General features: G+C 35.0%; 1 protein-coding gene across 1 annotated transcript in view; it reads left to right on the top strand.

Annotated features, from left to right (window-relative positions):
• The first annotated feature begins 11037 nt into the window (after positions 1-11037).
• LOC127092265 (phospholipase A1 PLIP2, chloroplastic) overlaps positions 11038-13468 on the top strand; it is a 3556-nt gene continuing 1125 nt past the window's right edge. Inside the window, exons 1-4 of the mRNA XM_051031111.1 lie at positions 11038-11834; positions 12575-13036; positions 13118-13177; positions 13286-13468. The exon at positions 13286-13468 is cut by the window's right edge and continues 234 nt beyond it. Of these exons, the coding sequence (XP_050887068.1) occupies positions 11238-11834; positions 12575-13036; positions 13118-13177; positions 13286-13468 (1302 nt within the window). The 5' untranslated portion in view covers positions 11038-11237. The remainder of the gene's footprint in view (positions 11835-12574; positions 13037-13117; positions 13178-13285) is intronic.

The raw sequence follows: 13468 nt of genomic DNA, 5'->3' as shown, positions 1-13468 counted from the left end.
ACTAAATCAACTTATTTCATTCTGATAAGGATCAATTATTCGTTGTAGAAGTTAGTTGAGGTGTATATTGAGAGGATTATCAATTTTCATGGTATTCCTTCGAGTATTATTTTAGATAGAGATCTGAGGTTCACTTCAAGGTTCTTGGAGAGTTTGCAGGAAACCTTGGGAACCAATTTACGGTTGAGTTCTTCTTATCATCTGCAGACAGGCGGTCAGACAGAAATGACCATCTAGTTGTTGGAAGATTTACCGAGAGCTTGTGTCTTAGAGCAATGAGGTAATTGGGATGCTTACTTGTCGTTGATTAAGTTAACTTATAACAGCAATTTCCATTCTAGAATTAGAATTGCACTGTTTGAAGATTTGTATGGTAGGAGGTATAAGATACCTTTGTGTTAGTATGATTTTGGTGAAGTGTTATACTTTGACTAGAAATCGTTCAACAAACTATTGAGAAGATCAAGATGATTCGGGAAAAGATGAAAGCATCACATAGTAGACAAAAAAGTTATCATTATAAGAGGAGGAAAACACTTGAGTTCTGAGAGAGAGATCATGTATTCTTGAGAGCCACTCCAGCGATTGGTGTTAGTTGTGCTTTGAAGTCTCGAAGGCTCGGGCCATGTTCCATTGGTCCTTATCAGATTTTGAAGATAGCAAGAGAACTAACTTATAGAGTTGCTTTACTACCATATCTTTCGAATCTCCACAATGTGTTTCATGTGTCTCAACTTCGAAAGTATGTTCAAGGTCTGTCTCATGTGATTCAAATGGATGATGTGCAACTGAGAGATAACTTGACTATGGAGGTATCACCATTGCAAACTGATGATCGAGAAGTGAAACACTTGAGAGGTAAAGAGATCGTATCGGTGAGAGTTATATGGGAAGAACCTGCTGGAGGAAGCATGACATGGGAGCTGGAGAGCCGGGTGAAGGAGTCTTATCCAAAACTTTTTTGTTCAGGTAATTTTTTAGGGCGAAAATTCTATAAGTGAGGGAGAGTTGTAACACCCCGAGTTCAACTAGATTATTTAATTGTATTTAGCTGCATTTTCTTTTATTATTTGAGTGATTTAATATGATTTTTTTATCATTATTTGGTGAATATATGTGGTATGTGGCACTAGTGAGTATGTTACTGGGAGTTAGGAAGAGTGGTAGAAATTAAGTAGATTTTTTAATTAATTTTAAAATGAGTAGAAATATAGAATGATAAATAAAATAATATAAATAGTGATATTTGGGTGAAAATTAGACTTTTTAGAAAAATAAGGGAAATTAGAGATTGGAAGGGTAAAAGTGGAATAACCAAAATAGTGAAATTAGGTTTTAATTTAAAAAGAAAAGTGTGAGGGTTAAGGGAGTTTATTGATACGTAGAAGTCACATTGAGAAAAAAAGGCAAGAGGCAAAGTGAGAAAAAGGAAGAACAATGGCTTGGGGAAGAAGATCGTCATATCTAGAACTTGAGTAATTGTTGGAAATTCATGTAGGTTTTATTCACCTTGTTATGCTTTACGAGTTTTTATGATGATTGTGTGATCATCCATATTAATTGCCAAGTTTAATGTGTGAATTCATGCTCTATCATATGTTGAATATTTGTATAATATGTTGGTATGAATTCTGAATTTGGTTGTTGTCATTGATGTGTTTTAGTGTTATGAGTATAACCTTGAATTTGAGATTAATAGATGAAATTGAATGATAATTGATTAGTATGTGATTATTTGATCCACATATAATATGCATCCATTATTTTTTGTGCGAATTGGGGTGCTAAAGGCTGAAATCGGAGCTTCGAATGAGGTCACATGGAAAAAATGCAGAAACTGCATTCTACAGCAGCGTCACGGGCGTCACGGGCCTGACGACTTCCCGTCATGCTCTTGGGTCAGTTGATGGTCGTCAACAGGGTAATGGGGAGACCATCATGGTCTATGATGACAGTCTGTCATTGCATGAATTTGATCTAAGAATCGTATCAAAACAAGTGAAAGATAAGCCATAATGAAGAAGAAAGACCAAAGAATGAGGAAAAATAATTAAGTGTGAAGATTCTGGACTTAGTGAAAATTTGAGTGAAAAAGGAGCAAAAAAGAGTGCAAATTCATAAATAATCACATGTACTAACGTGTAGGATCGCGCGCGATGGGGGCCATAAAAGCTGCATCGCACGATGCAAGTCATCACGCACGCGATAGTCCATTTTTCTGGGATTTTTCTGACGCGCCTGGTCCATTCTAAGCTCTTTTAAAGGGGAATTTTTTCACTTTGATAAGGGTTACAAAAATTAGAGAGCAAAGCATGATTTGGAGAGCATCAAAGGATGTTTTTAAGGCATTTGAATCCATTTGAGGCCATTACTTCAAAGGAAATTATATGTTGTTGTCATCTACTAATTATGGTATTGTTATCTGAATTATGAGTAGCTAAGCTCCTCTAGGTTATGTTGTGTTATGATGAACCAATTTCAGTATTGTTGGATTATATGTTGATTTGGCTTTGTATGAACCTTTTGATCTATAATGACATTCAACTGCTTATTATTCTTAATATTTTTTATATGAGATACTCTTTTAATATGATGTTGGGCACATATGGAATACTAACCATTAGTCTATATGTTGGACCTAGGGCAATTGTTGTACTTACGTTGGTTGAATAAGAATAGGAGATACCGAGTAGTGGCATGGGGAATTAACGGTTTGTGCATCGCCTAACCCTGTTTACATTGGAGGACTATGGATAGAAAGCTCTGAGTAATGGTTAATGAGTTATTTCATGAGGGATCAGCTATAACAGTTTTGTTAATTTGTCGTGGGGTTATAGTGATAAGATCGTTCATATAAGGCATCAAGCATCTACAATATAGAAATATGGGATTCTAAAATACAACCTGACCGATTTCGTAATTCTTCTTAATCGCTTATTTACTTTTCGCATTAAAACTCGAACCCCCTACTAGTTTTTATACATTGCACACATTTTATCTTGTTAGAAGCAGTCCATGTGGATTTGATCCTTTTATTACTACAACATTATCGGTACACTTGCCAAGAAGTCATAAAATTTTTGGCGCCAAATAAAGATGACTCAACTCAATCTTGAGAAACTCAAGAAGCATCAAGAGATCATGCTAAGTAACAGGGAAACATCCTTTGAGAAGTTAGAGATGCAACTTGGTTAAATATACAACCAATTAACATTAAAATTGGGATCTAGTGGGGATTTCTATGAAAATATGTTAGATATTCCTAAATATGAGGAAATTGAAAGAGAAGTCAAATAACAACGTGACTTATTCGATGAATGAGAAGTTGAAGAAACTTTGACCCAGTTCATGAAGATTACTCAAACCAATTTCCAAAAAATCAACACACTGCAAGAAACCTTGCAAAGGGACATGGAAGTATCCTTCGAGAACTTAGATATGCAACTTGGTATAGTATCTAGCCAATTAGAATTAAAAGTGAGATCTAGTGGAGATTTCAATGGAAATAATTTAGATAGTCCTAGAGGTAAGGAAATTGAACAAAAGTTTAAATAGGAATGTGGGGTAGTCGATGAAGGAGGAGTTGAAAAAGAGAAAGAAGAAGAAAAGTGCACAATACTTGATAAAGAAATAGAAGCAATAATAGAAGCAACAAAGGTGAAAAAGATATGTGGGGAAAGATCCAGAATGCAAGATGAAGATTATCTCGGTTTGGATGAAGCTTCAAATTTCAATAATTTGTTAGATGTAGATGTCCAACTACAATATCTTCAACAAAAAAATAGTCTTACACCTAGCAACAAGGATGATAAAAGAGGAGAAATAGATAAAGTATTTGATGAGATGTATGTCTTGTTCGATACTATCAAACTGCATAAAATATGGAAGAAAAAACTTTAATTTCTGAAAGTGATGGAATTCCTACAAAATAAAGGGAAGAAGAAGGATGGTGTGTTTTCCGTGTCATATATTCCGCCCTAACACAAAAATCAAAGGGTCAAGCTTAGGACCTTAAAGAAGTGCTGGATGGGAGGCAACCCGTCAATTATAACCAATTTTTGTTTTGCAAAATTTACTTTATTTTTATTCAAGACCGTCCAAAAGAGGACTTATCTACTTAAGCATGACCCTTCCATGATGATTTATGCTTTCTTTAATAAACGAGTTTGTAGATGTGTTTTTTCATATTTGTAAGTTTAGCACTTTAGTATTGAATAGATGATCCAAAAGAAACTTGATAATCACGACAACAACTAGCAACTTGAAGGTGAAGGATGAGAAAAGAATCAATAGACTTGTACTCAACCTACAGATACCTCATTTAGTAAGGTTTAAGCCAAATAAAATCCATTGTTCACTTTTCTTTCTTTATGGGTGTATCCATGTATTATTATTTTATCGTTTGATCTATTTCTAATTAAGTTTATCTGGTTTGACTGACACACATTGAGGTAGTTTTTGTTTATAGCTTTGAGCCTTTTTAAACCATCATATAGTAATAGGTATATCCATTGCTAACCACTTTGAGTTTTATCTTTTCTTTCGGTGATGTAGCCTAAAATTCTTAGCCATATGACTTGAAAGATCTTTTCTTTCCACCTCTCTTTGGAGTTAGGTAGAAGTACAATTTCTAAATTATATGAAAAAGATTAAGTTTGGGGTTGCTATTGGAAGTGAGCACATGTTTAAGTTTAGGGTTGGGGTACTAGAGAATATTGGCCAAATTTTCAAAAAAATATGAGAAAAAGAAGTGGAAAAAGGCACTTCTTCAACAAAAAAAAAGAGAAAAGCAAAAGAATGAAAGTATAAGAATGACTAAAAATCTCTAGTACCGTAAAAAAGGAACAAAGAGGTATTATGATAAAAGGAGAACTAGACACCTAACTCCAAAGTTTTAAACCTACTTTTCTAAAAACATCCTACCCAAACATAAGCTAAGTTACAAACGGAAAAAACCTTTAATGCGTGTGTCGTGATTTTTGTGATGGACTATATTAGAACATGATCAAGCTAAGCATAAATGATTTTTCATGTTGATTGAAATATCACTCTAACCATTGAGTGAGTCAAATTGAGCTGAGAGATAAGTTGAGTACTCATCAATGTTGAGGATATTTTCCGAATTTGTCGAATAGAAGTTGGAAGCTAGAATAATGGCCAGGTAAAGGAATATTTAATTTGGTGATGTTCGATTGTTATTGTGCGGCTTATTTTCTGTTGAAATGTGTAGTTTCAGGCAAGTTACTTGAGGACAAGCAATGATTCAAGTTTGGTGTTTTGATGACAGTCCGTCATTGCATGAATTTACTTGAAGAGTCGGATTAAAATAAGTGAAAGATGAGCCAAAATGAAGAAGAAAGACCAAATAATGAGGAAAAAATAGCTAAGTGTTAAGATTGTGGACTTAGTGAAAATTTGAGTGAAAATGAGCAAAAAAGAGTGCAACTTCGGAAATAATCACATGCACCATCATGAAGCATCACGCGCGTGATGGGGGCCATAAAATCTACATCGTGATGTAAGTAATCATGCGCATGATGGTCCCTTTTTCTGGGCTTTTTCTGACGTGTCTGATCCATTCTGAGCTTTTTTTAATGGGATTTTTACATTTTGATAGGGGTTACGGAAATTAGAGAGAGAAGTATGATTTAGAGAGCATCAAATGAGATTTCTAGGGCATTTGAAGCCATTGGAGGCCATTACTTCAAAGGAATTCATATGTTATTTTCATCTATCAATTATGATATTGTTATTTGAATTATGAGTAGCTAAGCTCCTCTAGGTTATGTTGTGTTATGATGAAGTCATTTCAATATTGTTGGATTATATGTTGATTTGACTTTGTATGAACCTTTTGATCTATAATACCATTCAATTGCTTATTATTCTTAATATTTTTTTATGTGAGATACTATTTTAATCTAATTTTGGGCACATAGGGAATACTCACCATTAGTCTATGTGTTGGACCTATGGCAATTATTGTACTTACGCTGGTTGAATAAGAATAGGAGACCCCAAGTAGTGGCATAGGGAATTAACGTTTTGTGCATCGCCTAACCCTGTCTACGTTGGTGAACTAGGGATAGAAAGCTCTGAGTAGTGGTTAGTGAGTAGTTTTGTGAGGGATCAGCTATAACGGTTTTGTTAATTTATCGTGGGGTTATAGTGATAAGATCATTTAGACAAGACACCAATCATCAATAATATAGAAATAAGGGATTCTAAAACACAACCTGGCCACTTTTGTAATTTTGTTTAATTGCTTATTTACTTTTCGCATTCAAACTCGACCCCCCCCCTTACTAGTTTTTATATATTGCACATATTTTATCTTGTTAGAAGCAGTCCTTGTGGATTCTATCTTTTTATTACTGTGACATCATCAGTACACTTGCCGAATAGTCATAAGTCTCCAAGCGGGATTTTTCATGCTGGTCGTCACATGAGTGACGGGTGATGAAGGAAAGTGATGACGAGTTGGGTGACGGTCCTCACCTAGGTGATGGGTTATCCGTCATAGCCGTTAGAAATCATTTTTGAATGATCGATTCAGTTTTCGATGTTGTTTTCTCGTGCGATCGATGTTTGATTATTGTTTTGGGGTATTTGATGAAATTAATTTATTAAGGTGAATTATTATGATGATGAAATGATAATTGAATTAATTCGCATGATTATAAGTGGTGAATTCTGATTATGTTTATGAGTTGTGATGTTGTGAACATATTTACGTGTTGTGAGTGTAATTGTATGTGTTATGTTAAGGTGTGTAGTTCAGAAGTGGGGACTACTGTTGAATGCTATATTGCATGTTGTTTATGGTTAGAAGTGGAACCATAAATGTTGTTGTTGTTGTTGCATTACTTGTATGTCATGCATTATTTTGTGTCAGTGTGTTGAAAAAGGCGAGTCATGGATTCAGAATTAAGGACTTGTCATCGTTCGGGGTTCAAAAGTGGAGACCCGGTTCGAATGAAGAACCATTGTTGAATGAATGAGATCAGTAACAAACTCTGATGTCCAAATTTGTACCACATGCATAGAGTCGAGTTGTGAGTCACATTGCATACATAAAGGCTATGTGAATTAAATTATTGTGTTTTTGTGTAAATTGAATGTGTGTTGTTGAATGTGTGATTTAAGCTACCCTTGCATTCTTTTACACTGTTAATATATTTGAGTGTTTTCTCACCTCTTTCTTGTTCGTTATTGTGTTGTTATGTACATTATTGTACAAATACTTAGGAGGAGTAAGTGTTGTTGTGAGTTGAAAGATGACCTTGGAGATTTATTTATTTATTTTATTGTCTTATTGTTATTTAGTTGGTTTAATACTCTAATCTATAACATCGAAAACATGATGTTTCAATTATTTTGAGTTAATCGTTGGATTATGTTAACTTTATTAAGTATTTTCGTTGATATGATAAGTGTAGTTTATGTTATTTATTTGAATTTTGTTGCGAGTTTTGAAAATATTTGGAAAGTATGCATACTGTGTTTGAGTAGCCTCCTAAAATTATGATTTTATTCTTTTAAATTAAGAGTCAGAATCTAGGGTGCTACACATAATACTAAAACCAGGTGGAATCTCCATATACACCCCCTCTAAATTTTGATGGAAGGACACATTCTTAACATCAAATTGTTGTAATTCTCATATAATATAAGTAACAAGTGATACTAAGATTTAAACATTATTCATCTTTGTCATTAATGCAAATGTCTTGATTATAACCATTTCCCACTAGTTTTTCCTTATAACGATCAAGAGTGTGATTTGATTCGTGTTTTACATCATAAATCCATTAGCATCCAACTGATTTCTTGCCTTCTTTTATTCATGCAATGTGTAAATCATTCAAATTAATATTACAATTTGAGAATCGCTAATAGCAGATTTATTTTTCAATACTTATTTATGCTTCAGGCGATTGAAGTTGTTTTTGGAGCATATTCAAATTTACTAAGTATGATTGAAAATGATAATATATTGAAGTAACTTCTATTACAGAGAAAAGGAGAAAATTACACTCAAATCTCTTGAGGTTCGTTGAGATGACATCAACACTCGCTATAATTTTAAAATATGCACAAATTTTTCCTAATTTAAATATATCAATAAAAAATTTAATAGTAAATAAAATATTATAAATAAATATCATCTATACTTACCATATTTAATTGTTAGAAATATAATTTTTTTATATTTTTTTTTAAATTCAACTTAAGAGAGAGAGATTTTTTTTAGAATAGTCAACTATTTCAAATTAAATACAAAAATAACCATTATTTCAAAAGATTTGTCAAACTAACCATGTTTCAGAGGAACGAAGAAAGGAGTAGCCACATAGGATGGTGCATGCATTACATCTTTGAACAGAGGCATCAACCCTAATGGCGCATGCTTACATGCGATGCCACTACAAGTGGCCCATGCATGCATCCAATAGGAGCATGCACCATAGACAGTGACTACTCTTTTGTTTGTGTTTTTATTTTATTTTAAATTATGTTAAAAATAAAGAAAGGTGAAATAAAATAGAAAATTATAATTAATTTATAATATTATTTCATTAAATTCAATTGCATAACGATTGAATAGAAAATCAATGACATGGTCGATCGTAACGACCTTCAATTTCACATCCTAGCGCATTTGCTTGTCTTCGAGGTCTCCCACAATTTTCCTGAGGTGTTTGGATTCTCACAGTATTGGCATGAGGCAAAGGTGGTTGGTGGGAGGGTCCTGACCTATTTAAAGTATTTCCAATCATTTATCACAAGGAGTCAGGGTTGAGTAGTCGAGTTCGGTGCCCATGTTCTCGTAGTTGGGTCTGCGTGAATGGGTTATGTGTGGATAGACTGGTTGATTGAATTGGTACATTGAATAGTTTTAGAAACGAAGTAATGGTTCTTGTGCTGTAAGAAAGTCATGTGGTGGTTGAGTGCTTTGACGATGTGATATTTGGTGTACATTGGTGGGGTGCTATGGTGGGATAAGATGGAATCGTATGAATTATCAGAGTTATATGGTTGTTGGTGGTATGGGTCATGATCTTGGTTTTGTGTTTGGGTGTGTGTGGTTCCGGGGTTGGGTGTTTAGTGGTTGAATGTATATGGTATGGTTACTTTGTGAGGTTGGTCGTTGGGGTTTGGGTGGGTTGACATTGTTGTTGGGTTTGGTAATGGTGTGGGGTTGGTTGTTGGGTGGGGGTTGGTTGTTGGGTGTGTGATAATAAAGCTCGTTGGTGTGGGTCGATCAAATACCTCGACTCAGACACAAATTGCATCGTTGTAACCGACCTATACCAATTGAGATAATTTTGAGTTGGTATAACACCATGTATGATAAGATCGGTTAAGATATGACGATGTCAATTCCTTTATTGATGACACATCTCTCTAGCGAAGTATTTTCAATCGGAATAACCCCATTGGGCATCGACTCTTAGTTGATCTCAATCTCCTAAACACGTCGGAGGATCTGAAATTTGTTGTTGCATGTCGAATTGTAGTTTGACACGATCACTATGGTTTATCTCCACATTAGTGAATCCGATTATTGGTGTTTTTGTTGTCCAAACTACAACATCATTAGAGTTAATTTGTCATATTGGCATATCCAAAGGCTCAACAAGACTTTTCCAACTTACTATTCGCCGTTTACAAAGTCATAAACCTATGCAATATTTACAACACTAGCTTTCCAATGATAGCAAAAGAGGATTATTGACTTGCATATTAAGGGGAGATAGTCTGGCACAATGAACAAATGCGAAGAAAGAAAAATGGTCAGCCTAAAAGCACGCATATTCGAACCGAAATGGATACGACGAAGAAATTGGTGAGATTATATAATTCATGTCATCATCCCGGACACAATCATACAGATTGTCCCAATGTTGGACCAAGCACAACAACTTAAACTTATATGTAACCATTTTACTTTATATTGAAAACAACGTTCATTTCATAAATAACATAACATTCAATTACAACAATTTAAACAACAACTAAACAATAATTTAAACAACAATTAAACAATAAGACAAACAAATATAAGGACTAAAAAACGTAACTATGTGATTACAACCATCATGACAATTTCCTTGGAACTGTGCATCATAATGCAAACATCTCTGTCAGTTTTAACATTGTCCCAGAAGCGACTTTCTCCATTGTCGTTGAACATGTTACGAGCCTTTGAATTCTTCTGATATTTTCACCCTCTACACTATCTTCATTTAACCAACGGATCAAACTTCTATTAAGATGCTTGAACGTTTCTGTATTCCAGAATTAGATCTTCATCAGAGGCTTTACTTCCAAATAAATTAAATCGACATTTCTCTTGTGAACACATATATAAAAATATTTTGAAGAAAAATGGGACAGGATAATTAAAAGATACGTGTAAAATGATGAAGGGATGCAGTATTTAAAGAATGCAGAAACAAATAAATAGATACTGCATATGATATGCAGAAACAAATAAATAGATACTGCATATGATACATGCTCCTATTAGACACATGCATGTGTCATTTGTAGTGGCAAGATAGTGCATGTGTTATCCGATACTAGTATGACTACTCCTCTTTTGTATTTAATTTAAAATAGTTGTTATTCAAAAAGAGAGACAAACACATAAAAAGACAAAAAAGAAAAATTTATTTAAAGTTTCTAAAAATTATAGTTGGAACTATGCTGCCGAATATTTATGAGAACGTGAAATTTAAAACTATAACCGACACGTCAGTACACACCCTCATGTTGTAGAACCACTCCAATGACGTGTCAGTTACACCTAAAAGTTCGGAAATAGTAGTACAAGTATCAGAATCACGCGCTTTCCCACGAAATACACTCCCCCAACACGTTGCCCTCACTTCCACGTGACCATCACCAATCCTAACTCCTAACACGTAAAATAAAAAATCAAACACGTTAAACTATTCCCCCCCAAAAACGCCGTCGTTTTACAGCCCAAGTATTAAAAAAAAACACTTACGCAATAATAACAAAAATTCGGTCACCCGTTTTTAGTTTTCCGTTTCGACTCCCTTCCCTTAAAATAAACTCCTTCGTTCTTTCTTTCCCTCATTCTTTCTTTCTCTCGTGTTTTTTTTTTCTTTTCATTTTTTTGAAAAAAACAACATCGAAAAACATCATCGTTCAAACATTGTTTCTGTTTTTTTTTTTTTTTTTTTTATATTCTGGAAAACAAAATAATGGAAACTATGTGTTTAAAAACTGGGATAGTTCCGTCGATCTCCATTGCTGGATCGTTAGATACACGCGCTTCTCCGTCTCAGGTTAGTGCGGTGGGTCGTTCCGCCGTGGAGAAACCGTTGCGGAATTCGTTATTTTCTAGATTCTCGTTTCGGTACCCTCTGGAGTCGTTATGGCCGGGACAACGGAGTTCTAGGAATGGGAATAGGACGTTTAGTGGTTTGTCTCTCGATGACGCTGTTATGGCGGAGAACGGAGAGACGGAGTCTGTGAAAGATGAGGGGGAGGATGGAAGCGTGAATGGCGGGGAGGGGAGGAGAGAGAATTGGGTTTTGAAGATTTTGCATGTGAAGTCTGTGTGGAAAGGGGAACGGGGGAATGAAAGGGAAGGAACCGAGAACGATGAAAACAATGGTGGTGGTGATGAGGCTTGTGATAGTTGCGCGGTTGAGAATGATGATGGCGAAAAAGAAGATTTTGAATTTGATAGAGGCTCGTTTTCGAAGATGTTGAGGAGGGTGTCTTTGGCTGAAGCTAGATTGTATGCGCAGATGTCACACTTGGGGAGCTTGGCTTATTCTATACCCAATATCAAGGTAACTTCATTCAGTTTAGTTCAGATTTCAGATCTTTCTTTTGATTAGTTATTTTGTATTTGTGATTTTTTGCTCTTTTTTTTTTAATTTAATTATGGATGATTTGTATGAAGTGAAGGATTTTTTTTATTGATTCAGACTTGGTTAGGTTGTAGATTTTTCATTAGTTGGTTTTTGAGGTCTCAGATCTATTTTTGTTGTTTTGTGATCTGGATGATTTGTTTCAAACATTGGTACTTGAAGATTCTCTGTGTCTTAATTTGTAATGTTAAAGTTTGTATTTTAGTTTTAACATGATGTAATCCATGGTTCTATAATTGTGGCCCTCAACAATGCAGCAATAGAAAAGTCTTAGAAGTTAGAGGTCTTTGCATTGCGTCTTCGTGTCGCAACATAATTGCGACTGCATTGGGGGCATTTTCCCACATTATGCTGCAATATCAAGGTTTGCAGCTTAAATGCAACCCCTATTGGTAAGGGTATATATATGGTTTTAAATTCCGAAATCTTAGGAAGGTTTTAGTCTAAACTTGATGTGACACCGGGGCTGTAATCTGTAACATTCCCATGCAATTCAATTGCATTTATGGAAATGGAGTTGGAATTTTTAATCACTTGTTCGTTAAGTTGTTTTTCTTGATTTTATTCCTATTATATATGTCCTGAAATGGATTGATAGACCAGGAATCTGATTTCCACAAAATCAAAACTAATTAACATTTTTGGATTTGATAATTTAGCCAGGGAAACTCTTGAAACATTACGGTCTGCGTTTTGTAACTTCATCGTTAGAGAAAAAGGAATTGGCAGCTAAATCGGAGAAAAATCCTCAGGAAGTTGAAAGTCAGGAGAAGCAAGAAGAAGCAAAGGAGCCAAATAATGGTGGATATAGGATAAGTGCGACGGCTGCTTATAATATTGCTGCCTCCGCTGCTTCGTATCTGCACGCTCAGACAAAGAGCATACTTCCGTTCAAATCTTCAAATACGGTGGCTGGTGAAGGAATCAATGAAAATCTTAACATGATGGATGCAGAGGTGGCATCTTTGATGGCGACTACTGATTCAGTGACAGCAGTGGTTGCAGCAAAAGAGGAAGCAAAGCAGGCTGTTGCAGATGATCTTAACTCAACTCGTTCATCACCTTGTGAGTGGTTCATCTGCGATGACAACCAGAGTGGTACAAGATTTTTTGTTATTCAGGTAGGAAAAATCTGTTTTTGCTCTTTCGTAGGTAATAAATTGCTATTATTTGTGATTGCTAAAGGTTGATATAACGTGTAGGGTTCGGAGTCATTAGCATCTTGGCAAGCAAACCTACTTTTCGAGCCAATTAAATTTGAGGTAAATTCCCTTTTTACAATTATGAATATCTACTTTTGAATCGAGTCTTGATATTTAATTATAGCCTGAAAAAAATGAGCTAACAATGTACATATTTTTTTTACCTAGGATTTGGATGTCCTTGTTCACCGAGGTATTTATGAGGCTGCTAAAGGAATATATCAACAGATGCTGCCGGAAGTTCATGCGCACCTAAACTCTCGAGGCTCTCGTGCAAATTTTCGATTCACTGGACATTCACTTGGTGGAAGCTTGGCATTACTTGTAAATCTCATGCTGTTCATAAGAGAA

The sequence above is a fragment of the Lathyrus oleraceus genome, chromosome 6, assembly GCF_024323335.1.
Source record: "Lathyrus oleraceus cultivar Zhongwan6 chromosome 6, CAAS_Psat_ZW6_1.0, whole genome shotgun sequence".
In the NCBI taxonomy this organism is placed as follows: domain Eukaryota; kingdom Viridiplantae; phylum Streptophyta; class Magnoliopsida; order Fabales; family Fabaceae; genus Lathyrus; species Lathyrus oleraceus.
The sequence above is the reverse complement of the archived record's forward strand: the minus strand, read 5'-3'. Positions and strand labels throughout refer to the sequence as shown.